Below are 24,381 nucleotides of genomic sequence, written 5' to 3'. Positions count from 1 at the left end.
GCGGGACAAGAGGACATATCACTGTGTCAGAGAGAGATGCCTGGTACTGTAGTCTGCGCGGGACAAGAGGACATATCACTGTGTCAGAGAGAGATGCCTGGTACTGTAGTCTGTGCGGGACAAGAGGACATATCACTGTGTCAGAGAGAGATGCCTGGTACTGTAGTCTGCGCGGGACAAGAGGACATATCACTGTGTCAGAGAGAGACGCCTGGTACTGTAGTCTGCGCGGGACAAGAGGACATATCACTGTGTCAGAGAGAGAGATGCCTGGTACTGTAGTCTGCGCGGGACAAGAGGACATATCACTGTGTCAGAGAGAGACGCCTGGTACTGTAGTCTGCGCGGGACAAGAGGACATATCACTGTGTCAGAGAGAGATGCCTGGTACTGTAGTCTGCGCGGCACAAGAGGACATATCACTGTGTCAGAGAGAGATGCCTGGTACTGTAGTCTGCGCGGGACAAGGGGACATATCACTGTGTCAGAGAGAGATGCCTGGTACTGTAGTCTGCGCGGGACAAGAGGACATATCATATCACTGTGTCAGAGAGAGATTTACCAAACGACCGCTCGAGCTCCTGAGCCACTGTCAACCCCAGTATGTCACTCAAAACAAAATCGTATTGCTTTTAACGATAAAGAACACAGTGTGCGCCGCGGTAATCTTTTTTAGTTTTCCCCTGCGTCTACATACATGCTCCTCGATGGGGTCTCCGGTGGTGGGGGCGTAGGTGATGCGGTACTGCTGGACGGGGCCGTCGGCGTGCTCCCAGGTCACAGACAGAGTGCTGGTGGTGGGGTCGAACACACGCAGGTTCCTAGGGCCACTACGGGGAACTGGCGGAGGGAAAAACAAAGGGTTAATGTGAACGATTGAAGTGTTCAGGTTTTTTTACGAGACCAAAAGTCACACAAAAAAAACACAGGTTCAGCCACTGAGCTAATTGTAATTCAACATTATGACAATCGTACATCCTGACCAATAGAAACAAACTAATATTAAAATACTGTCCGTCTTCTTTCTCCATTCGTTATTGCCCATATTTATTGTAATGCATAATATAACTGATGTGGCACACAGACCCTCATCTGCACCTTTTATTACACTGTTTACTTTCCCATTATTCAGAGTTAATTATATTGTTTACACCGTTTATTTTTATTATTATTTTATTGCCTATATTTATGTCTTTCTACTATTACCCAGCCCATACCTGTACCTCCCCTCCCCTCCCCCATCCCCCATGCTGCTATGACGCCATAATTTCCCCAAGGGGATCAATAAAGGAATATCTTATCTTATCTGATGGTATTGTCGTGGAATATATTATCATGTTCTTATAGATCTGTGTTGAGATATCATGTTATACAGCTTGACTTTCAGTGTGACCAGGTTGACTGGTTAATGTGTGTATGTCTCTTTAAGAAGACTCCAATGGACTGACATCTCGCCAGCCATAACTTCTTTGTTGTTGTTCCCACTGACTGAGAACCATTTTTGTTTACCTTCGTCATCATATCTGATATATTATGTTATGTCTGACAACTGTGTATTTAACATACGTGTGAACAGCGCTCTGGGTCAGTCTATGGCCAGACGCTAGTGGGTTAACATATTGTCTCTGACTATAGACTGTCCTTTCATATGTGGCCACAGTGAAATAAACGTTCTTCTTATTATTAATAATGACTCAGAATGATTTGTAAACGGCTCATCGTTTAGTCCTTTAATATTTCCCATTACAGTATCTTTTAACTGGAAAAAACTAAACAAAACACTGGATCGACATTCCAACATCGATGCGTATGAAGCCCGATGACTATTGTTCAGATTATCCTCCACACTCTGAGACGCTTGTGTCTAGTGTTGTTTTGGGTGCAGGTTCTTACGTGTCGTGCCCGCGTCACTGATGGCGGGTCCCTCTCCGTCGGCGTACAGGGCCACCACGCCCACGTTGTAGGGCGTGTTTGGCAGCAGCTGCTCCAGAAGAGCTGTGGTGGTGTCCGCCGGGACTACGATCTGCACGGAGACACGCGGCACAAGGTCAGGGGTCACAGACTCTCTCTCAGTGCTAGACTCAGACTCCCAAGATGTAGCACTGAACGGCACAGGAAGTCCTTCATGCCGACAGCCATCAGACTTTATAATGCATCACTGTGCCTCACAGTATTTGCATTGTATATATTTCTGTATATTTTTACTGTATATTGTATATTAGAATGTAACAAATGTATATACCGGACCGTATTTTATTCTTAGGCTTATTCTTATTCTTATTCGTGACTTTTGTTTGTCTACCTAAATGTTTACTGTTTACTGTGAGCGATTTGTAGTACCAAACTTCCCTCGGGATGAATAAAGTATTTATATTCTATTCTATACGTACGTATCGGTGCTGTTGGGACGGAAAACCTTGTGTCTCCCATGAACCCGAGGACCGTGGGACCCACTCCAAACATAAAAAAAATACACAAGTGTCAATCTGAGCACGAGAAACCATTTTTTCTTCATTCCTTGAAAACCCCTTTTGGAGACACAAGGTTTTCGACTGTCAGCGGCAATTCCTTTCGCCTTTCATTCGAATATCATTAGCTGAAAATGTCCGCGTTTGGGTGTTCAAGTAGAGTCTGTGTACTTTGGGGTGATGAAGTGCTATGGATTGATTATGCTACTACAAGTACATGTTATCTTTAGCCTGTAATTATTGGGATTACAGACACAGACCCCCAAACAACACACACACACGCACACACGCACACACACACACACACACACACAAGACCTTTCCCTCTCCTTGTCCGACAGCTGTTTTGTTGTCCTCGCCCTACTAATAGCTTCTTCTCACTCAACGACCACTTTATGTTGTAAGCGCCTGGTGAAAGGGAGAGCCGTGTGCTGCTTTGATGTTGGGATTAGGGGGTGGGGATGGGGGTTGGGGGAGGGGGTATAATAACACAAGCTGAGGGTGGTGACAGCTGATTACAGCGGCACCCGCCTCCTCCGACCTCGACACCTCATCTGCAACGTCTGTCAGTGAGAGTGAGTGAGAGTGTGAGTGAGAGTGAGAAGACCCGTCAGGTCACCACTGCCCCAGGGCTCCCCCCCCCCACCCCCGCCCTGGTTAAAACCTGTGTGTGTGTGTGTGTGTGTGTGTGTGTGTGTGTGTGTGTGTGTGTGTGTGTGTGTGTGTGTGTGTGTGTGTGTGTGTGTGTGTGTGCGTGCGTGCGTGCGTGCGTGCGTGCGTGCGTGCGTGCGTGCGTGCGTGCGTGCGTGCGTGCGTGTGTGTGTGTGTGTGTGTGTGTGTGTGTGTGTGTGTGTGTGTGTCTGTATGGACGTGTCCCTGTTGGTGTATGTGTCAGTATGCATGCGTTTGCATGTGTGTGAACACTGAACAGGTATGTGTACGTGCATATTCACGTGTGAGTATGTGTCTATTCATGAGCACAGGTGTAGGTGATTGGAAGAATACCGTGTTCAGAGCATGCGGGTGTCCAGAGCATTGATTGATTGTAAACATTATTAACAGATTGCAGAATGGGTACAATACAGTACGGCTCAATACAAACAATTGTTAAGGGGATGCAGACCAGAGAAAGACTTTCGTCTTGTTTACATCAGGGTCCCCCATTTTCAATTCATCAGGATATGAATGTTCAGGTGTTTGTATGTGTGACTGAAATCTTGACTTATCCATGTGAGCCTTAGGCTAGTGTGTGTGTATGTGTGTGTATGTGTGTGTCTGTGTGTGTGTGTGTGCGTGTGTGCGTGCGTGCGTGCGCGTGTGTGTGCGCGCGCGCGCGTGTGTGTGTGTGCGCGTGTGTGTGCGCGCATGTGTGTGTGTCTGTTTGCATACAGTACCTGTGTGTGTACAGTATGTGTGTGTGTGTGTGTGCGTGACACATAAATCTAACGAGCCCCTCTCCTCTCATCTCCTGACCCCGGTCGTTATGTCTTCATGCCAGCTAGATGACGAAGTGCCCCTGTCTCCCGACCCCTGTCTTTATGTCTTTATGCCAGCTAGACAAAGTGTCCCTGTCTCCTCTGGTTCACCTCGTCGTTTGATCCTAGGGGTCCCGTTGCGCCAGGCCCCAGTCCCAGTGCTCTCCCGCGTCCACCAGAGCTTCTGACTCGCCTGATCAAAACTTTATTGTCAGGAGTTTGGCAGTTTGAGTGCTGTAGTGTTCCCCCTCACGACATGTAAAAAGCGATATTACAAGCTGCTTAGTTAAGCCGGTAACAAATCACTGCCCAGTGTTACTGTATATTGGACAGTGTTGCCTGACAACCCCCACATTGCAGCTGACGTGCGTCCATTGGCTACGGCCGCGGAAAAGGCCCTCCATAAATACTACATGACACGCATGCTGGAGGATAAAGAAAGAGAGTACCTCTCTCTCTCTCCCTCTCCCTCGTTCTCTCTTCTTCTCCGTCTCTCTCCCTCTCTTTATCCATAAAATAGAAACTGCATCACTCTTCAAAGACCTCCCGCTTTTTGACTCCCAATAAAGCGGCGGGTCTCGAGGGTTTAATTTTCTTACGGGCCGCGCGCGTGCACGCGCGCGCGTGTGTGTGTGTGTGTGTGCGTGCGTGCGTGCGTGCGTGCGTGTGTGTGTGTGTGTGTGCGTGCGTGAGTTTAGACTAGGATGGCTTTGGTGCTCAACAGCGAGAGGACAGTACATATAAGCAAACCTTTCATCAGGGCACTTCAGACTAGACTATATACCCAGAGTAAGACACTGGAGCACTCACGAAGTCTGCACGTTTATTGGGGAACATGTTGACATTATGATACATTAGCCAAAATCAGACACAAAGATAGATACCAATTGCCTCTCTGTGCGTTCAGTTGAGGAAATTGGTGTCTATCTTCTTGTCTGACTTGTCTGGAGAAGACAGTAAGTGCATTTCCCATAATGTTGTCATGTTCCTCTAAGGAGATGTTGTTTTTTTGGGGGGGGGGAATCTGTTAAGCACCGTCAGAGTGGAGATTTGGCCACAATGATGCCAGAGGCCACAGACCGAGGAGAGAAGAGGGCTTGCGATTAAGGAACTTCCGCTTTAAAAGAACACGCCAACATTTGGGGAAATTAGCTCACCGTCTTCTCCAGAGAGAGACAAGAAGATAGATACCAGTTTCCTCTCTGTGCGATCAGTAGAAAGCTATCTGGCTGCACGTTAGCCTAGCTTAGCACAATGACTGGAAGCGGACAGGTCCGGTTAGCCTTCGGGAGAGGTGTTAGTTGAACAATGCCTAGGCTAACCGGACCTGTCCGCTTCCATTCATTGTGCTAAGCTAGGCTAATGTGCAGCCAGATAGCTTTCTACTGAACGCACAGAGAGGAGACTGGTATCTATCTTCTTGTCTCTCTCTGGAGAGAGATGATAAGCTTTCCCAAAATGTTGGCGTGTTCCTTTAATGTACACAACCTTGGCTTAATGACGTTTGTTCAAAAGAGAGAACGTAGCTGGCATGCACTCAAGGCGCACACAACAAGTCACACACACACAACAAGTCACACACATACACACACGATTTAGAGAACTGGCCAATTTGATCTCCGTGAGCGGTTTGGGGCGAGGCTGTTCCACTGCTTGTCCTGGAGGGAGTCGGGGAAGTGAGATGAGCCGTTGCTTTGGACCACAGTACACACACACCTCTGTTTCTCAGTGCTTGACCCAACCTTAGGACCTCTGACCTTGGGAGGGGAGGATGTGGGGGAGTTCATTTGTGTGTGTCTGTGTATGTCTGTGTGTGTGTGTGTGTGTGTGTGTGTCTGTGTGTGTGTGTATGTCTGTGTGTGTGTGTGTGTGCGTGTGTGTGTGTGTCTGTGTGTGTGTGTGTGTGTCTCTCTCTGTGTGTGTCTGTGTGTCTGTGTATGTCTGTGTGTGTGTGTCTGTGTATGTGTGTGTGTGTGTGTGTGTGTATGTGTGTGTGTGTGTGTGTGTGTGTGTGTGTGTGTGTGTGTGTGTGTGTGTGTGTGTGTCTCTCTGTGTGTTTCTGTGTGTGCCCGCTCCCCGCCCCCCCCCCCCCCCCCTCACAGCAGGGGGTGACCACTCACCGACTCGGAGGGCCTGGTGCCGGACAGTGGGGCGTAGACCACCCGGTACTGCTGGACGGGGCCCGTGGCGGGTTCCCAGCGCACGTTCAGGGTGTTGGTGGTGGGGCCGAACACCTGGATGTTCTTGACGGGGGTACGCGGCACTGGGGGAGGGAGGAGAGAGAGCGAGGAGGAGGACAGATGGAGGGGGTTCGGACAGGGAGTTGGGGATAGGAGAGAGAAGAGATGGATGAGGGAGGGATGGAGGGAGGGAATGAGAGAGGGAGGGAGGGAAAGTGATTGTCCAAAGGGAGGAGATAAGGAAGGGTTGGGGTCGGAGTGCAGCAAGGGAGGAGGAAAAGTGGCGAAGCAAGATGAGAGGAAATTAAGAGATGTGTGGGGGGGGGGGGGCGGGGGGGTAGAGAGACACGTGGAAAGAGAGAGGGTAGGGGGAGGAGAGGACAAAAGGGGGAGGGGGGAGAGTGAATGGGACAGCTGGAAACCAACAATTTGGCAGTTACCTTTACACACGTTTTGGAAGTGCCTCATTGACACTCCTGGTAAACCCACTGTTATTGTGGAACCCACTGTTACTGTGGAAGCCACTTTGTCCTCGGCTCACTATACATTGTCTAGACGAGTCTATAGTTGACAGACGCGCAGTTAACTTTAAACGTAAAACACAATGTACTCCCCAGACACCCCACAGAGCTGAGCTTAACACGGCACTTTAACAATATTGCTATCAACGGGGCCTTTCTTTTTTTTAAATACCCTAACGATGCTCGTCAGGAAGAAGCCCAAGAGTCTGCGCTGCTAACCCTCTGTGAAAATTGTCCTCTAAAAAAAGAACAACAACAACAAAAGCAGATGTTTTGCGGGCTTTGTACCACTCAGCGCTTTACCATCATAAAGGCAGAGCGTGGGGGGGGGGGGGGAGAAAAAACCAGTGAGATTCCACAACGGTTTCAGAGAACACTGAAACTGTTTTCCTGCAAAGCTGCTTTGAATCTCTCAGCGCTGTTTAGCCAGGCAATGAGTTGGCTATAGCCTACTGTATATCAAAGAAAACTGCAAAGCAGATCCATAAGTTAAATGAATGAAATGATGATGATAAACAGAGGCGTTGCAGCTTGCTTGGACCGCTCGCATGTTTGTTGGAGAGAGTTGACGTAACTCCAAAGGAGATGAAAACCAAAGAAGAGGTAGTTTGACATCAAAGTCTTCAAAAACAAAAAACTAAATTACAATGTCCCGGCCTCCTCGGGGGAGATGAAAACTGAGGGATTCAAGCCTGTGTGATTTAGTACCGCCTAAGGAAAGCCAAAAGACCACTCTGACCCAGACCACGGCTACTTGAGGGACGGCGGGATTAACTGTGAAAAAAACGAAAAAAACAACCAAGAAACAACCCATGGAGCATGACTTTAGTCAAGAGAGCTGAGAGCCATAAAGCGATAAAATGCTCTCCATTCATTCCTCTCCCTACGGTGTCTTTTTTCCCTATAGGAGAGCCAACGCCTCCCCCCCCCCCCCCCTCACGCCCATTCCAGCCAAACCGGCCCATCACTCTAACCGCTACCCGTCATTCCAACCTATAAATGGACCCTATTACCGTAATAACAGAGGACGCGCCACTATAACGTTGCCAACGGCGAGGAATTCCTTCCTACGCAATCACCCCTCAAATGCTGACTCATTCTCAACAGAGGTTCTTCTTTTTTTCAGGGGTTGAATCTGTGGGAGAAACTCAGACGGGTCCCCTCAAAATATGCTTAGCGAAGTCGACCGAAGTGGTATATCCAACTGTAGCGCCATTTGGAGTCTTTAAGACTTTACGTCACGTCCGTATGAGAGGAACGTTAATAAAGGAATCTGAATCTGAACGTGCATTGAGGGGAACAATTGGCATCTAATCCGCTTGGCTTGGCAAACGAGGTGCTGAGAGGGGCTTGGATGGGTTTTTACGAAGCAAATCAACAGCTCAGACTGGATGCCTTATTGGAGTTTACTGACATACGGGTGTTGAGAGAGCCAGCAGCCGAGGCCAATGAGTTCATTCCATTCTGCCGATACGACCAGATTCTTCCCGGCAGAGGAAAAATTATCTGAAATGTCTCCTCCACGAAAGTATGCTTCCACATGCTGCATGCTTTGTTCTATTCTCCCCCCGAAACTGCCTTAGCCACATCTAATCGCTGGGTTCCAACAGAAACCCTTTCTTTCCACGCAAGGATCATACAAGGGTTTCTATTGTGATCTCCTTCGGAACATAGCAGACTGTTTGGATGCGGACATTGAACGCTTGAGCCGTAATAACCGCATGGTCTATTTTTAGGCCATGTACAAGTCCAACCCCCCCCCCCCCACTCAATCCCTCAATCACTTGGGAGTGTGAATGCGCTACGTCTGAAAGTACTCCACCTGCACTGTCTTTAACTGTACACAACACTCCGACTTAATCATCTTTAGATCATTTGTTTCGAGAACACTGTCTATCTAAGATCTCATAACTGACTTAGCCCGTAATCAGATTCACCACAAAGTCAAAACGCTCCAGAATGCGCCAGCGAGCGTTGCTGGTACACAAGAGAACGAGAGCGCGAGGAGCAATACATCAATCACGTTGCTAAGCAACACAAAGTTGCACAAAGTCCACATGTGGATGACACTGATATACTGTGCAACGCGGCAAAAGTTGAGACATGTTCTACTTGGGAGTTTGCCCCAAAACGCAGCGTCTCAAAAGCGACGAGGCGCGTCTTTTGTAAGAGACGCGCGGCTGCCAAGAGCAAAGTGTTGAAAATAACTGAAAAAATATATATGATCCCACCCTTACACAGTTCTGTTTAAAAAAAATTATATAATGTAAAACAGAGACATAAACAGATTTGTTGCATATATACGTGTATATATATATATATTAAGGCTGTCAAATATATCGCGTTAATATCGCGTTAACTCCCGATTCTATTAATGCCACTAATTTTTTTAACTCAAGATTAACTAAAAAAAAAAAAAAAAAAAAAATGTTTTACTAGACTTCACTCAGGTGCATTATTGATGCTCTCATTGATACTATGTTTGTTTCTGAAGTGTGTGTGTGTGTGTGTGTGTGTGTGTGTGTGTGTGTGTGTGTGTGTGTGTGTGTGTGTGTGTGTGTGTGTGTGTGTGTGTGTGTGTGTGTGTGTGTGTGTGTGTGTGTGTGTGTGTGAGATATAGAGAGAGAGGGGGGTGAGAGAGATGAGGAAGGGGCAAAAGAGAAAAAGAGCTGGGAGAGTGTGTGTGTGAGGGAGAGAGGGGGGTGTGTGATTAATCAGCCCTTGTGTGTGTGAATGTAACAAGTTCCTAACGTTTTCTTTCCCCTATTATTTCATGCACACTTTATTCATTGTTTTAAATTATTATTTTCTTTTAAGTTATTTTGTGCATCACTCTGTTTTGAATTTGATGCAAATTTGCAATGCATGAGGGTCATCCTTTTGTGTTAAATGGCTGCACAAAGCAAGCATTTGTTGACTCGCATGTTGATAAGAGTATTAAAACTTGGAACTTGAAAAAGATCTGGTATAAAAAAAAAAAAAAAAAAAAAAAATGCGATTAATTTGCGATTAATCGCAAGTTAACTATGGACACTCATGCGATTAATCGAGTTAAATATTTTAATCGTTTGACAGCACTAATATATATATATATATATATATATATATATATATATAATATACATATCACAAAAAGGTATATATACTGTATATCACAAAAAACCCTGCCCATCACCCCCACCCAAAGGGACCACATTTGAAACTTAAGTAAGTTGCTACTATCTCAAAAAGGGGCCGCTTCACGTGTCCGAGATCAGGCGGAAAAGAAGGCACCCATGGGACTATACACTTCTACGTACAGTCCTGTGTCTGAGTGATTCAAATACGCCACTGAAGAGCAGGGACTCAACGTCCACAGTTTTGCCAGACACTGTTCATCTTACGTGGTGTAGGCTAGAGTACTTACATGTCTTGCCGTCCTCGGACATCTGCAGACCCTGTCCGTACGGGTAGATGGGAACAACGGTCACGGTGTAGGGCGTGTCTGAGTCCAGGTTCGGCAGGACAGTGTTGTAGGTGCTGCCAGACACTTGTTGCTGAAGACACAATCAGACACATACAGGGCTCATACTTCACGTCAAAGTTCATGCCATTTGGTGGATCGGTTTATCCAAAGCGCCTACAGGATCGCATGGGGATCGCATTTGCTCATAATCTTACACACATTAAAAAACTCACGTTTTGCATTTAGTATAAGAGTTATCGAGAGTAAATTAGTTTGAATATGGCCACCAGTGGGATCATTTGCTCATAATTGCGGCTGTCAGTTATCGCGTTAATTAGATTAATTAATTACACAGCAAAATATCACGTTATGAAAATTAACTCAAAAATAATTACAAACAAATTATTATTATTATTATAATCTTTTATCTCATTCATTCCATAAGAACGTAGAATACACATTTACAGACTTTTCTTTTAATATGGTCTATTTGCATGTTCTTGGTATCTGATTCTAGGCACATCTATGGATCTCAGGGAATGTATTGCCTGTGTCTGTTACTAGGCTTGAGTAAATTGTAATGAACCAAATGAGAATATCAATAAAACAATTTTTATCTTTGACTGTGAATAACACCATGCTAAAATTGACCAGACCTGAAAAATCTAAGCAAATGAATAAATGGAAGATGATTAAACAGAAGGTTTTGTAGATACAGTACTGAATTCTGCCATCCGGAGACATGCCATTTGAAATATGGCCACCTGTGATGTCATATGGGCACATTGAATCCTTGTGTTGTGTTAATTACAGCTCAATGAAATTACATGGTAGCAGTCCCTATAAGACAAGGTATTGCTATTTCTCTCATCTACATCATGTCATGGTGCTGCAATTAAAGCAAAACAAGGATCCAGCGTCCCCGATGACATCACCGGTGGTCAGTGTGCTGGTCTCTCCAGTGGTCTCTCTCACCGTCTCCTCGTCCCCTCCGGCGGTCTTCCTGTAGATGATCCTGTATTGGCGCACGTTGCCCTCAGCCGCCTCCCACTGTACGTTCAGAGAGCTGGTGGTGGGGTCGGTCACCTGCAGGTTCCTCACTCCTCCCAGGGGCTCTGGAGACGCAGACACGGTATTAGAATAGATTTAAAGGGGAACGCCACCCGTTTTAGGAATACATCTGCCTGCGCCCCCACCCAGAACAACCGAGTCAGTGTTTGTGAATACACACCACTCTCTGCCGAAGCTAGAAGTCAATGAGAGAACCCTCTCTGAACCCTCAGAGCTGGGATGTCAAATCTGGGGCAGCTGTTTGTGTGAGGTCTTACACCCAAACTAGGTTTTAATTCTGGTTCAGACCTTCTGGCAATGCTCAAATATATAAACCTGATTTAAGTATAAGGGCTCGTTGTATGGCCTCATAAAGTCAAAGCCCCATTCATTGTCTATGGAGCAGCCCCAGATTTTACATCCCAGTTACATGACCGATTTGAGGGTTCTCTCTCAGATTTTTACAGTAGCTTTAGGTGAGAATTATGCACGTTCACAAATACTGTCCTGGGGCATAGGGAGAAGGTATAAGAATCATTACAATGGGTGGCATTCCCCTTTAAGTTTTCTCCGTGGAACTTCTTCAAGGTAAGATATCATCCTTCAAAGATTTTGAGCGTCAATCATGTCCCCCTCCAAACCATTCAGGCTCCAAACATCACTGAACAGGGTATAATTCACCACACTGTATATATGTCTCAAATATACCTATGTATATCACACTAACTGACAGCTCACAAAAAGGCAAGTCAAACCAATCTTTATTTCTTTGAATCTAAAGATACAGTGTAGTATATTTACTACACTGTCCAAATTCTGAGCGAGGAATGTACTTATCTATGCTGCTGGAATAACCGGTCCATGCTTACTGCGCTCCAGTGTCTAGTTCTTCACGCTAGAACTAATCTTGGAAAGACTGCTTTTTGTATTGATGCAGCAGAATCGTGGCATCTCCTAAGAGTACTCTTGTCTCTTTTGGATGTTTTAGATTTTTAATCAATAACTGCCCTACGTCGACTTGTAATTGCCTATATTGCATATGAACTGTATTTATTGTGTGCCGGTAATTGATTTATTGCATGGTTTAAACCCTGAAAGGCCCAAATTAAATTGACATTATTCAGAGGCCAGAATGTGGGACTGATTGTGAGGCTGAATAACAGGACCCATTGACTATGTAAATGTACAAATTATTATATTTTTTTAATAAAATGAAATAGCTAAAGGCTAAAAAGTGATGTTGCAACCGAGGGCCTCACATGGTTAAATTGATCGTGTCTCTTCTGTAACCTCGTAATATACACTTGGCGCCAAAATGAGGGTCTCCCTCAATGACTCCCGAGTTTAAATCCGGTAATAAGAGGTTCCTTACTGGTCTTCCCGAGGCCATTGAGCTCCCCGCTGACTCCGTTGGCGTAGACGGCCACCACAGTGATGGAGTACTCGGTGTCCGGTGTCAGCTTGGGCAGCAGGACGGTGGTCTTCTTCCCTCCTATCTGGGTCTGGTTTTGGGGGAAGAGAAGAAAATGTTGCCTCTTGAAGTTCATCATCGGTCCGTCCCGTTGCTCCTCCTCACTAAGCTAAGAGAGTCCAGGCACTTTGGCCCACTTTGGTGACATATTGTGACATGGGACGTATAGTGTGGGACATACTTGATTGTGAACACAACAAAAATGCTATTGAATGTTTATTGGTTATCAGTGTTTTTGTAGTTTTTCCCGCAAAATTTCGAATGGGTAGGAATAGAATTGCCTCGTTTGATTGGCATGCGTGTACGTCGGTGTCAACAACGGACGCCACCAATGCGGTGCATTGAGGGTCATACACCACATACCGCTTCACAGCGGTCTTAGCTTAAGAGTGGATGAAGTGAACATGGAGTGCACTGTGCTCTGGCTCGTTAAAGAAACGGGACACCCTTGCACTAAGCTCCCAAGCCGTCCAACTACGAGCCGAGTGTGGCCAACGGGATCGGTCAATAACTCCTATTGAAACTGATTTCTAAATGATTCTTGTTGACATGTTACCGAGTTTGACTTTTGTGGAAAACGTAGCGCCACGCTACAGTACCTCAATTGCTTTCGCAAGCCTCGGATTGATTGCGCTCCGTTTAAAATTGATAACGAGGAAAATGATAGTGGATATGTTTCTGCGAAGGGACACGGAGGGGGCGAAACAGCTCTCTCCGGGTTACTTAATACTAATAAAACTCGATATCAATAACCCGATGGAAAGTTTTCACCCAGAGAAATACTAGACTGTCAACATTTTAGTGGAGGGATGCTGTATTTGGACGCTGTCCCTGCAGCGCGCCGCCGGCCAAGGTAAATACGCTGATGACCGAAACAGTCGGATGTCTTGTCAAAACATGTTGAATGGTGGTGGATTTACTGCATTGCTCTTGGCTAAAGGAGGGCTGTCTGTCTGTGTGCTCTAATGCTCTATGTAATCACTGACAGAAGTAGCTACGGAAAACTCATATCGGCGCGCGCGGTAATAAGAAAACAGCGGGACGAAAGTCTCATCGCCATCACCACGGGGGGCACCGCTACCCCTTTCCCTGCAGACAAGTGGCAGCCGTTTCCTCCGCGAGTACGTGTTGTTGTCCCAGCCGGGACACAATACCACGCCTCGCCTGGCCCCCGCTGCAGTTGTTGATGTGCTGACAGTGAACCGCGGGAGAATTGGCTGAGAATGGACCACCAGCTTCCAGCTTTCCTACAATGTCTCAGTGTGATATCGACCACAGACAATCTGAACAATTGAGTTCCCGCCTATCAAAAAGAAGAAAACATTCCATTCTTGTTTTGTTTTTTAAGGGGAAACTGGGGTGAACAAGTAACCTATGCTGCCCTACAAAGGTATGTGGGCCTTAGGAGCAGCAAGTACCCTTGTTGGTACGTGGGCCCTTCAGTTGTGTACCCTTGTAGAACACATACAGTAGCTGTGCCCCCTCTACATGTGTACAGTATGTACTGTATACCACTATATCTGTACCCCCTCTGCATGTGTACAGTATGTACTGTATACCACTATATCTGTACCCCCTCTGCATGTGTACAGTATGTACTGTATACCACTATATCTGTACCCCCTCTGCATGTGTACAGTATGTACTGTATACCACTATATCTGTACCCCCTCTGCATGTGTACAGTATGTACTGTATACCACTATATCTGTACCCCCTCTGCATGTGTACAGTATGTATTCCACTATGTACATATACACCCCTCTACATGTGTAGAGCGTGTCTACGCCTATATTCATAACCCCTCTACGTGTGTATGTAAATCACAAGATCTATAGCCCTCTATATGTGTACAGTATGTATATACCACTATATCTGTACACATCTACATGTGTATGTATACCACTATATCTATACCCTCTACATGTGTATGTATACCACTATATATATATATATATATACCCCTCTACATGTGTATAACGCTGCTGTCGGGACAAAACCTCATAACTAAATTTTTTTTATATATTTTTTTTTATATAAATCAACTCCGTAGATCATCCTCCATATGTGTGTGTGTGGGTTTTACAAAGTTTAAACAATGGGAAAGCATTAAACCGATCATCTGTCTAAACCTCCTAACTCTATTCACCCTCAAATCTGTGTTCGTTTTTTTCATCGGCTGAAAAGTTGGGTTTTTGGAGTTATGAGGTTTTGTCCCGACAGCAGCGATAAGTACTATTCCTCTACATCAGTCCTACTGTTCCTGCAGGCAGTGCATGCCCCTAGCGGTGCTAAAGCTCTATTCAGGAAGGGACTAAAAAAGAAAAAAAGAAAAAGGAACTTATAGAAAAGCGGCTATCTTTAGCGTGGAAAGAGAGCCGGACGCTAAGTGTGTAAACATCTGGGCCGTATGAAATAAAAGGGAGACGATGGATGGTGAGCTAACAGCCAGGCGCTCCTCCTGAGTGAGGCTGCAGCGTCTTCCAGGGCCGTAAACACAGTTTACAGTATACGACCCCCGCGGCACGGCGCTCTCCACTTACATAAACACACGGCGACCCGCCGGGTCAACGCATTCCATCTCCACTGTCCGCTGATGCACGTGCGCGCACACGCATACACACACACACACACACACACACACACACACACACACACACACGCACACACACACACACAGAGACAGGCAGATGCACAGAGACAGACACGTCACACACAGAGTCAGACAGACACACACACACTCTGAGCGTGCAAACACGCTCAGAGATACACACACACACGCGCGCACACACAGATACAGACAGACACACACACACAGAGTCAGACAGACAGACACACACACAGTTACACGATGTTCAAGCACATGAGTCAATCGTTCGTGAGCTGTAAAAACTGTGGCATCTGAACGCTTTACAAGGAGCGATGTCGGACTTTACATCCAATAAACGTTGTCTGAATTATTATGGACAGACGTAAAGGATGCCTGAGCTCAGCCTTTAAGTATCCGTGGTCCTTTGATCAAGCCGAGGAGTGGTCGGCGAGACGATTTAAATGTATTGTCTTTATATATATATACACGCATATTTCAACAGTCATATGAAGGCTCGTTAGTCGCTGCCGCGGCTTCAAGGGATGTGTTTGAGATGGTGGTGATGATGCCCACATATGCAAATGAGGATGGAATTGCAACAATATATGTGTGTACAGTGTGTGTGTACAGTGTGTGTGTGTGTGTGTGTGTGTGTGTGTGTGTGTGTGTGTGTGTGTGTGTGTGTGTGTGTGTGTGTGTGTGTGTGTGTGTGTGTGTGTGTGTGTGTGTGTGTGTGTGTGTGTGTGTGTGTGTGTGTGTGTGTGTGTTTGAGAGTGAAAGAGACCCTGTAATGTATCTGTGCACGACTGTTTGATGTTTGGGCGTGTGTGTGTTTGTGTGTGTGTGTGTAAGTGTGTGTAAGTGTGCGTCTGTGTGTGTAAGCGTATGTGTGCGTCTGTCTGTGTGTGTGTGTGTGTGCGTGTGCGTGTGTGTGTGTGTGTGTGTGTGTGTGTGTGTGTGTCTGTCGGTGTGTCTGTCGGTGTGTGTGTGTGTGTCTGTGTCTGTGGATGTGTATGAGTGTGTGTGTGTGTGTGTGTGTGTGTGTATGTATGTGTCTGAGTGTGTATGTCTGTGTGTGTGTGTGTATGTATGTATGTGTATGAGTGTGTATGTCAGTGTGTGCGTGTGCGTGTGTGTGTGTGTGTGTGTGTGTGTGTGTGTGTGTGTGTGTGTGTGTGTGTGTGTGTGTGTGTGTGTGTGTGTGTGTGTGTGTGTGTGTCTCTGCCTCTGTACTGTACTTACAGTCAGGTTCTTGCCCCCGGCTGTGGGCACGTAGGAGATCCTGTAGTTCTGGACGCGGCCGGCGGCAGGCTCCCACCTGGTGTTCAGGGTGGTGAAGGTCTCGTTGAACACCACCAGGTTGGTCGGTGCGGCGTAGGGGGCTGGAGACACACACACGCACACGCACACGCCAGAATTACAACCATGTTGACACGTGTATCTGTTTCTTTTTTAGTAAAACCAGATGCTCCACGGATTTCTTTGAGGAAAAAAAAACATTCAACTTTTAAAGACACAATCCTTCATTCGTATAATATATTTCAGCCAATCAATCAAAATTACATGGATATCTTGAGGACTATATAAATTCTTCATGGTTCAGAACCTTTTATTTGTAGCCTTATCTGTGATCAGATTAAAGGGGGGCATTTACCCTGTACATTCTAAACTGATACATGTTAATGCTAAATGTTAAATTGCTATGTTAAAACAAAGTTGTATGGATTGCAGCTTTAAAGAAGAAAAGACAAGTCTTTGTCTTTTCTGAGGTAGCGATTGATTCTCTGGAACAGCCATGGATGGGCAGATGGATCAATGGATGGGTTGATAGATGGACAGGTTGTTGGATGGATAAACAGGTTGATGAATTGATGGATGGATGGATGGATGGATGGGTGGATGGATGGATGGATGGATGGATGGATCGATGGATCGATGGATCGAGGGATGGACAAAGCAATGGTAGACAAGATGGATGGAATGACATAACAGTAAGGGGGATTCAAACCCCCGCCTTGCAGGACATGCATCGTTCAAACACTTATCCAAACATTCCAACTGTTTGAATATCCTGTTTACAGCAACAACCTGCTGCCACGGAAACATATACATACATATATGCATACATATATACATACATATATACAGACAGACAGACAGACAGACAGACAGACAGACAGACAGACAGACAGACAGACAGACAGACAGACAGACAGACAGACAGACAGACAGACAGACAGACAGACAGACAGACAGACAGACAGACAGACAGACAGACAGACAGACAGACAGACAGACAGACAGACAGACAGACAGACAGATGGCTGCGTCAGCCGTATCGCAGCACCAGTGTACATGTTAACGATGATGATGGTAGTCCAATGATGAACAACAGCGATGATGGCCGGATGTAATAATGAAACATGCTTTCATCACTCGCAAAAGAAAAACATCCTCTGGGATTACCGCGTTCATACTTACATACTGGTCTACCAGTTTGCTTGGCCACTAGAGAAGCGGAGATAGAAGAGTACGATTTCACACATTCTGTAGACCACATTGTCGTTGGAAAACCTTTGATCTCCACAAATACTTTTTTTAAGCAATTGGGGGGAGGGCTTTTTTGTCTCATTTACAGAATGCTCATATATTTTCGGCATTTTATGTACTGCGTTTTATTTTATTAGTTGAATAGATTTATTCTGTCTTTCAACATAATGCAAGTGGGACAAGGTTTCAGTATCCAGAGTGAACAAGTGGTCTTGCCTGATTATCCCCCAAAAACAAAAAAAAAGGCAAAGGTTAAGATACAAGGTTATTCCAGGACAAGGACAATATGAATGTAGTCCACATTGTCCACATTTGCTACGGAGATGAGGTTATCATCGAATCAAAAGCAATTCTCAAAAGGAAATGAAACAGAACGGAAAGGACCTGAGGCAGGCTTCCTCCGGGATCTTCAAAAAGAAAAAAATCCCCAAAACAGATCCCATTACTTGGAAGTAACCGAGGTAAGCATGGTTCATCGAGGTAACCAGGTTGACGGTAATAATAATTTGATAGTCAAAGTGTCGTGCAGCAGGACTTCTCCGGGCGCGCGGTGTGACTCACATGTCCTCTCTGTGCCCAGCAGGTCCTCGCTCTCAGACTCGTCCGGGTAGATGGCGGTCACGGACACGTCGTACGGCGTGTCTGTCTCCAGGTCGTCCAGGAGGTGGGTGGTCACGTCGTTGTTCAGAATGGCCTGAGGTCGGAGGAAACACAACACACAACACATTAGAGAAAAGCTCTAAGAACCTCGTCGGCGACAACAACCGCAGACGACCAAATGAGACATGAGAGACTGTGGTTGTCGTTTGTTTTGCGAAACCTCAGTTTCCTGCAGATGTTCCCGGACGCCTCAGCAGCAGGGTTTTATCAAACTGTGGCCCGGAGGCTTTCCCTCTGCATCCGTCGAGTACGCAAACGCCCTGTACGCTCAAATTCAAACCTTCTGAACGGCCGGCGAGTTCCCTTACGTATTGGAAGTTGTTATCTCCCTTCTTGGTCCAGCCGATGCGGTAGAGGGCCACGTCGGGGGCGCCGTGTTCCCAGTGAGCCAAGAAGCTGGTCTGGGTGACGTCTGAGAAGCGCAGGTTCTGGGGGGCGGGAACCACATCTACAGAGAAGATGCGCAAGGAATTATTAGTTATAAAATGTATTAATATCCTTGTGAAATGAGAGGACGGACCGGTGAAGTAGATAGATAGTATAGTAGATAAATAAATAGGTCATACATGTAGGTATGCATTTGGTTATGTGGGTGGGTATGTTTGTAGGCAGGTGGGTGGTTAATTATGCATTATTATGTACATGTATGTATGTTTGTATTAATGCATTATCTTTTGAATGTATTACTGGTATTTTTTTAAATAATATGTATATTTTTGTATGTTTGATTTTACAAAACAGGGGAAGTTCTCGATAAGCCTCTATAGGCTTCTGAACTTCTCCTACACAATATGGTTATTATGTAACTTTTGTGTTAATAATTAAATACAAAATACAAATACAAGTAGCTGAAATGTTTCATCGTGCTCAGTAGTTAGGGTGTGTGTGTGTGTGTGTGTGTGTGTGTGTGTGTGTGTGTGTGTGTGTGTGTGTGTGTGTGTGTGTGTGTGTGTGTGTGTGTGTGTGTGTGTGTGTGTGTGTGTGTGTGTGTGTGTGTGTGTGTGTGTGTGTGTGTGTGTGTGTGTGTGTGTGGTCTTCATCTTCGCCTCCTACCAGTGATGGCTTCTCCCAACATGGGCTGGCCAGGTCCCTCGTCGTAGATGGGAGTGACTGTCAGAGAGTACTCCGTCTGCGAGATCAGGTTGTCCAGTACCCTGGTGGTCAAAGTACCGTCCACCTCCAGCTGTGGACCAATCGTACACATTTATTCAAATGAGGTGACTAATTACCTCCAATCAATCAGTGTCTATTTTCTACTACTTTGTGTAGATTTGCACGTTTGCTGTTTTGGACATAAATGGACATTCTTAAAAGGGTCATATTGTCCCGGTTTTGCCGAAGCCTGAAAATAGTCTCATTCTATTCTGAATGTGTTTCTGAGAACATTGATGATAAACAGTAGGAGATAATGAGCCTACGATGAAATTCAACTGGAGGAAAAACTAGAAAGGATGATACCAAATAGCAAAGTTAAATGCTATTGACGTTCCTTCTCTATATTCCCTCGAATAGATTAGGGAACGTCAAGACCTTCAAAGGATAATTCTTGTGGAATGACGTTGGGCCTGAAATCTATCTCTCTCTCTCTCTCTCTCATCCATTTGCCTGTTTCTTTCTGTTTTTGTTTTCTCATTCACAGTTGTAAATCGGAATGACACTTTTTTGGATTGCTCTCTCTGAGAGTGGTTAAAAATAAAGCGCTATCCCGGCTGAGGAGCGATGCATCTGTGGTCCGTGGACTGTCACTAATATGACCTCAACCACATTATCCATCAGGTCGAGCGCTGAGACCCTGCGTCGTCATCCTCCCACCCAACCCCCCACACCCCCACCCCCGTGCTCCCGGTAGTCGAAACCCAGACCCTAAGCCGCATGCCTTCACTTCCAGTGTGTGTTTCTTTCCAACTCCCCGAGTCCTGCGGAGGAGGTACGAGGCTCACCGCCACCTGATTTATGCCTCAGGATGTGGGGAGGATGGGGGGGACCAGAACCTGCCGCAGTACACAGGAACTCCCGCGAGGGGCATGTCATGGACGTAAAGTATACCTCCGGATCGTGACCAGTGGGGAGGGAGATGGATTGAACCACATTTGTCAACTAAGAATTCTAACCAACTAATCTCCACCCGATGAGACCCCCCCCCCCACCCGTCTCCTGACAGTGGTACGATCCATCTATCACGCGTTCGCTCGGATGGGAAACACTCCCTGCCACGGCAGCTGCAGTTGCAATCATGCCGTCTAAACTAGCCTACAGTGAAGAGTGATCGGTCAAAAAGATCAATATAAATGTCACTTTCAAAAACCTAATGGCGTAAACAGACAACAGGCTCAGGCACAGGATGCACGGCAGACTGGCAGGAGGAGAAACGCAGTCCTTGATGTCTAGCTCTTCCATACTTTCATAACCACATAGAAGCTTTCAGATAGACACAGACACACAGACGTCTGGAGATGACGACTGGAGGTGGGACTACCGCCCCGAGTGGCAAACATCTACCCGAAGTGGCTATAGGTGTCATTTCTCACAAGAGGAGAAAAACAAAACAAGACGCCTTCAAACCAAGGTGCACCAACTGGAAATGATCGTGTTCAAAGACGACATGTCGCCCGAAACATGTTGGTTGTTACTGTGCCAATAAATGATGACAACTGTAGACAGTAGGCAACTGACAATAACCAAAAGACAACTGACAATGCCGAAAAGACAACTGACAATAACCAAAATACAACTGACACTAACCAAAATACAACTGACACTAACCAAAAGACAACTGACAGTGGCCAAAATACAACTGACAATAACCAAAAGACAACTGACAATAACCAAAAGACAACTGACAATAACCAAAATACAACTGACAGTGGCCAAAAGACAACTGACAATAACCAAAAGACAACTGACAATGCCGAAAAGACAACTGACAATAACCAAAAGACAACTGACAGTGGCCAAGCTCACCTCTTTAGGTTCTCCCTCATCAGCCTGGTAGGTGATGCGGTACTTGCGCACGGCGCCAGGCGCGGCGTCCCAGATGAGCCTCATGGCGCTGTGGGTGACGTCACGGATGGTCAGCTTGCCCTGTGGCACTGGGTCGGGAGGAACAGAAGATTTAGGGGTTATGATTGGATGATATGTGGAGTAGGATTAAGGTTTTGGCGTTGAGGGTTAGAATGATGGCGATGGAATGGATGAGAAATCATGGAAAGTCTCCGAAGCTGTCATAGTAGCAGTCATAACACCTATAAAAACCTGATAGCATCTACAGCTGTCACAGTAGTTCTTAAGCTGAATACCTACTGCATACAAACCTGGCAGCATCCACACAGCAGCGATTCTAAAGCTGAATACCTAAAAGACCTGTTATTACTGTATCAGTAGTGGTTCTCAAAGTGGGGTCCTTCAGGGGTCCTCAATGAGGTTCTAGGGGTCCCCCCTCCCAGCATTTTTTTTTATTTCATCATGATGTAATGCATTAGAAGTTAGCCCAATGAGAAGATATATTGAAATGGGGGTCCCTGGGACAAAATCTTATCAAAAGGGGGGTCCGTGGTTTAATATGCATCACTTTAGGGGTCCTCGACATGAAAAGATTTGAGAACCACTAACGTACAGCATAACGATATCAGGTCATTAGGCCTATTCTAGCACATATGTCGCCAGTACAGTAAGTAGGTTGCAGTTGGCTCCATATCAATTCATCAAAGATGGCTGCAAGCTTCGTTAGTTATTCAAGACTCTTAGCTTTTACTTAGTGTGAATTGGATGAATGAGGGGTCCAACCCCCTGCTTTGCAGGACATGCATCATTCAAATTCTTAACCAAACATGTCAACTGTCTGGATAAGAACATCAACCGATGGATGATTTCAGCAACAACGTATGGATGATTGGCATGGATGATGGCACAGAGACAGACACACACATACACACATACAGATGGACAAACACGCACATACAAATGGATGTGTCAGCCGCATCGCAGCGCAATTGGCCTACCTCAAACACGCCCTCTTTCCTTGATCCTCGAATCACACAACTGTTGCATGATTGGGGGATCGAGAAAAGAGGGCGGGCTTTGAGATAGGTCAATTGGAACAGCGTACAAGTCAAGAGCCTCGCTCAGTGACGCAACGTATGATGGCAGTCCGATGAACGACAAGAGCCGATGGCTGGATGTGATAATGGAACATGCTTTCGATGACTGATGATGAAAAGCTGCCTTCAATGAAACATCCTCTTGGTTTTACCGCAAATATACTTACATGGTCTACCACCTCTCTTGGGCACTAGAGAAGCAGAGATAGAAAGGGATAATGGACACACCCTTTATCCTAAGATTTCACACAGACTGTATTATATTGAAACACCTGAAATCTCACCAAAATCCATTTTTCCCCGCAACTGAAAAAAGAAAGTCTCAAGCTTTAATAAGTTATTCAATAGTCTTTGTTTACTGGCACATGGGCCAGTGATGGCTGTGAGCCCATCATTGCTACATATCTACAGTCCAGTACCTCGCATGAGCTTAATGAAACAGAACGTGCCGTGTAAACTCAGTACGTACGGGTGACTCCCTGGTCTGTGAGCGGGACGCTGGCCGACTCCCCGTGCAGGGCGAAGATGGAAAGTGTGTAGGCCGTGTTGGGGAACAAATGCGTCAGCTGGACATTGGTAACATCTCCTCCCACTCTCATCTGCAGGGGCGGGTGGAGGAGGGGGAGAGGGATGGGAATTGTGGTTGGAGGGGGGGGGGGGGGGGGGTTAGATTCAAACAAACACAAGGTCAGAAAGAGAAATTACTTGACAGATTCCACAATGACTCAGAAAGAGACCTTTGGTTGAGGACAAATTCATGAGAGGCCTAAAGGGGACTACGCCCATCACAAGTCACAGGTTTGAGCCTTATTTCTCTGGTTTCTGGCTTTGGGAGAGGGTAGCTGGGATGGGGTCTCGAGTCTGAGGCTTGACTTTGGACCCGACTTCAAAAGATTTGAGACTTGACTTGGACTCGAGATTTGGGACTGGGAAATGTCTGACAAGCTGAATGCCATTCCCTCCATTATTATCATGGTGCGCACGGCCACATTATGATTGTAACACTGCAGCAGCAACACCATGATTGGAGGGAGCTGTCCAGCGGGGAGTGGTGCTGAAATCATGTGCCATGGTGAGCATACTTGCAGCTGCTGTACCATAATTATGGTAAAACATTTGGCTATAATATCTTCACACAAGGCCCAAATATAAGAATTGCTAAATGCGACATCTGTGAGAAAAATATGCTGGATCGACTTTATCAGTCACCTGAAAACGCACACAGATCATGTTAGGTCAGTCACTTGGTAATGTGAAAGTCCTATAGACGGTTAACAGATATGTGTAGCTCAGCATCAGCTATCTAATATTAGCTTATTACTATCTTTGTAGCTAAGGGAGCTTAACTTGATTAGCCACACTTGGAGTGCTGGCTTTGCCATGATGACTATAAAAATGGTTGGGTAAGCAAAGACCACATCGATTATTAACGTAGGATACAGGCAGGTTACAGGTTTATTGTTGACCACGTAATGTTATTGTCCTATTAGGTTACCATTACACTGGGTCTGAGAGGCTAGAGGGATGTGTTAATTTACAGTAGATTATAAATTGTCATTAGAGACCCAGTGTAATTAAAGGATATGGCTGTACTTATTATTGCATGCCTAACTTTAGTAAATATCCATTTTTAGGCACCCTCTTTATTCAGAAAAAATATTGATAAAGCCTGAGAGAACACTCACTACAACCAGAAGAGACTTGAGACTTGACTTGTAAAAAATTTGCATCTCTGGCTCAAATATTGATTGAACTCTCCATGGACATAATAATAATACTGCAATACTGCAATACTTGATTTTGGGTGGTGTTTCCCTTACTGTGTGTTCTGGTGGAGCGGGTGTGAGCGTGTGCTGCCTGCCAAATATGCTGTT

The 24,381-nt window shown here is 45.8% G+C and overlaps 1 protein-coding gene across 1 annotated transcript in view; it reads right to left on the bottom strand.

Moving 5' to 3' along the window:
• Window positions 1-24,381, bottom strand: part of col12a1a (collagen, type XII, alpha 1a) — a 105,042-nt gene that overhangs the window by 39,248 nt on the left and 41,413 nt on the right. The window contains exons 25-38 of the mRNA XM_084311126.1: window positions 22,977-23,106; window positions 22,675-22,698; window positions 21,372-21,499; window positions 19,464-19,593; window positions 18,719-18,858; window positions 18,312-18,444; window positions 17,682-17,708; window positions 16,443-16,582; window positions 12,512-12,641; window positions 11,065-11,204; window positions 10,051-10,180; window positions 6,064-6,206; window positions 1,894-2,023; window positions 698-840 (exon numbers count right to left, since the gene is read on the bottom strand). Coding sequence (XP_084167252.1) covers window positions 698-840; window positions 1,894-2,023; window positions 6,064-6,206; window positions 10,051-10,180; window positions 11,065-11,204; window positions 12,512-12,641; window positions 16,443-16,582; window positions 17,682-17,708; window positions 18,312-18,444; window positions 18,719-18,858; window positions 19,464-19,593; window positions 21,372-21,499; window positions 22,675-22,698; window positions 22,977-23,106 — 1,668 coding nt within the window. The remainder of the gene's footprint in view (window positions 1-697; window positions 841-1,893; window positions 2,024-6,063; window positions 6,207-10,050; window positions 10,181-11,064; window positions 11,205-12,511; window positions 12,642-16,442; window positions 16,583-17,681; window positions 17,709-18,311; window positions 18,445-18,718; window positions 18,859-19,463; window positions 19,594-21,371; window positions 21,500-22,674; window positions 22,699-22,976; window positions 23,107-24,381) is intronic.

This window comes from Notolepis coatsorum, assembly GCF_963971535.1.
Source record: "Notolepis coatsorum genome assembly, chromosome: 3".
NCBI classification, from domain to species: Eukaryota; Metazoa; Chordata; class Actinopteri; order Aulopiformes; family Paralepididae; genus Notolepis; species Notolepis coatsorum.
This window is presented reverse-complemented; position numbering and strand designations above follow the sequence as displayed.